The 2,115-nt window shown below is 36.6% G+C and overlaps 1 protein-coding gene across 1 annotated transcript; it reads left to right on the forward strand.

The window, feature by feature from the left end:
* On the forward strand, nucleotides 215-1,915 carry LOC107644117 (nudix hydrolase 18, mitochondrial). The gene is made up of 4 exons (XM_016347921.2): nucleotides 215-542; nucleotides 910-1,009; nucleotides 1,119-1,202; nucleotides 1,318-1,915. The coding sequence occupies exons 1-4, from the start codon at nucleotides 307-309 to the stop codon at nucleotides 1,534-1,536; spliced, it is 639 nt and encodes a 212-aa protein (XP_016203407.1). The 5' UTR covers nucleotides 215-306; the 3' UTR covers nucleotides 1,537-1,915.

Consider the following 2,115-nt stretch of genomic DNA (forward strand, 5'->3'; position numbering starts at 1 on the left):
TAATAGTTATCCAAAAAAGAAAAGCAGAAGAGTGAGGAGTTGAATTTGTTAGGATAAACAGAAATAAGTGAAAAAAGTGTTAAAATAATTCTAAATTTAAGCGCGTGAGAAAGAGACGCCCTAGATGATGCGTGGGCATAGTTACCCACACGCAGACACACACACACCCCTTCCAACCCCACGAACACGTCCATACATATATATAAGCACCCCCCACTTTCCCCTTTTCTCTCATCCTAACCCCTTTTCTCTTCTCTGCTTTGCCTTCTTCTTCTCTTCATCTTCATTATCATCTTCTTGTTTTCCATGCCTCTTCTCCTCCTTAACAAACAAGACTTAAAACAACAACAACTTCTTGCTGTGATGGGTCTCTTGCTTTCTAGGAACTTGGCTTGCAAATTCTTGTACTCTTTTCTGTTCTCAGCCAAGAAAGCTTCTCCGGATTTGTTCCCAAAACAATTGGAAAACGTCATGTCTTTGGTGTCCCCTCGAACTGGGAGGCATTTGCAGCGTTATGAAAAGGGTTGTCGCCTTGTTGTAGGGTGTGTCTTCTTTCTTTCTCTATTTTTCTTCCCCCCTTTGAATTTTTATCCTTTTTCATCTTATGGGGTTTTTTATTTGAGGTTAAAGTTTGGATTTTTAGATCCTCAAATTGAAGTTGATGGGCAAGTTTTGAAATTTAGAAGCTTCTTTCAAATGGGGTTTACTCAAAATGGGTGGTTGGGGGGTGTTAACGTTTGTGGGGTAAAGTTTAGACTTTTGATTCATGCAGTTGAAATTTGAATCCAAGTTTTGGAATTTAGAAGCTTCTCTCAAATGGGTCTTTCTCAAAATTGGCTTTATTATTATTGTTGGACTTTTTGGTTGGTGTTTTGGATTAAGCTGACTTAGATTTTTGTAAATGAACAGATGCATTCCCTACAGATACAAGAATAATGGAACACAGGACAAAGAAATAGAGGTTCTTGTGATTAGTGCTCAAAAGGGCAAAGGAATGCAGTTCCCAAAGGTAATTTTCTCCACAACTTGTCCTATTGTTAAAGCACATGTTACACTTTTTTGGTTAATTGTGCAACCTTTTTATGTTCCTAACATGTCTGTTTTCTTTTTGGACTCAGGGTGGTTGGGAGACTGATGAATCCATGGAGCAAGCTGCTTTAAGGGAAACCATAGAGGAAGCTGGTGTTTTTGGCAACATTGAAGTGAGTATTATCTTGCAACCAAATTCATAGATTTTGAGTTTCATGACCAGAAAAATTGGGGCTTTTATTATTCTTATTTCTTATTCAATTTGTGCTTTGGTGGTTCTCTTTGCAGAGTGAATTGGGAAAATGGACCTATAAGAGCAAAAGGCAACCCACAATTCATGAGGGATACATGTTCCCTATGCTTGTTAGCAAGCAATTGGATAATTGGCCAGAGATGAACTTCAGAAAAAGAAGATGGATGACTGTGGCTGAAGCAAAAGAAATCTGCCCTTATGATTGGATGAAGGAGGCTTTGGATATATTGGTTCAAAGACAAACTCAATTGTAGATTGCAAAAGTTGTAGGCATCACTTGCTGTTTTGGAACCTGCAAAGGTGTGGAAGAGCAAGAAATTAGAAAGGGGATCTGAGATTTTTGGAGCTGATTGAGTCAAAATTGATGATCAACTTGGGAAACTACAGTTCATGATGGTTGCAACTTGCAATTTGTCCCTTTTAGTTTGTTTTCTTTCTTTAGATATCCGTGTTGGCACAGTCAAAATCAAGGATTTAAATCGAATGTAGAATGTAGAATTAGTTGAGACAAGTAGTAAGTAGAAATGTACAAAATGCAATTCATTCTTTTATTCATTTGATTCTTTTTGTAAGGATGACAAACAAATAATTGAAAGTGTAACAAAACACTTCTGTCAAGTCCCTTTGGCCAAAAGAGATTGTGTTTCTTACCATTTGTTACATGTTTAAACATTGGATTATATACACATCAGCAACAAAAACTTTATTCCTATTACTAATGATTGGATTATAAGCATGTCTTAAGATTTAGAGAAGAGAGTGTGCTAGCTTAACAATGTTCTCCACTGCTCTTAGATTTTTAGCAAAATTTTTGTAATAAAATTGAGTTATAA

The sequence above is a fragment of the Arachis ipaensis genome, chromosome B05 (assembly GCF_000816755.2).
Source record: "Arachis ipaensis cultivar K30076 chromosome B05, Araip1.1, whole genome shotgun sequence".
NCBI classification, from domain to species: Eukaryota; Viridiplantae; Streptophyta; class Magnoliopsida; order Fabales; family Fabaceae; genus Arachis; species Arachis ipaensis.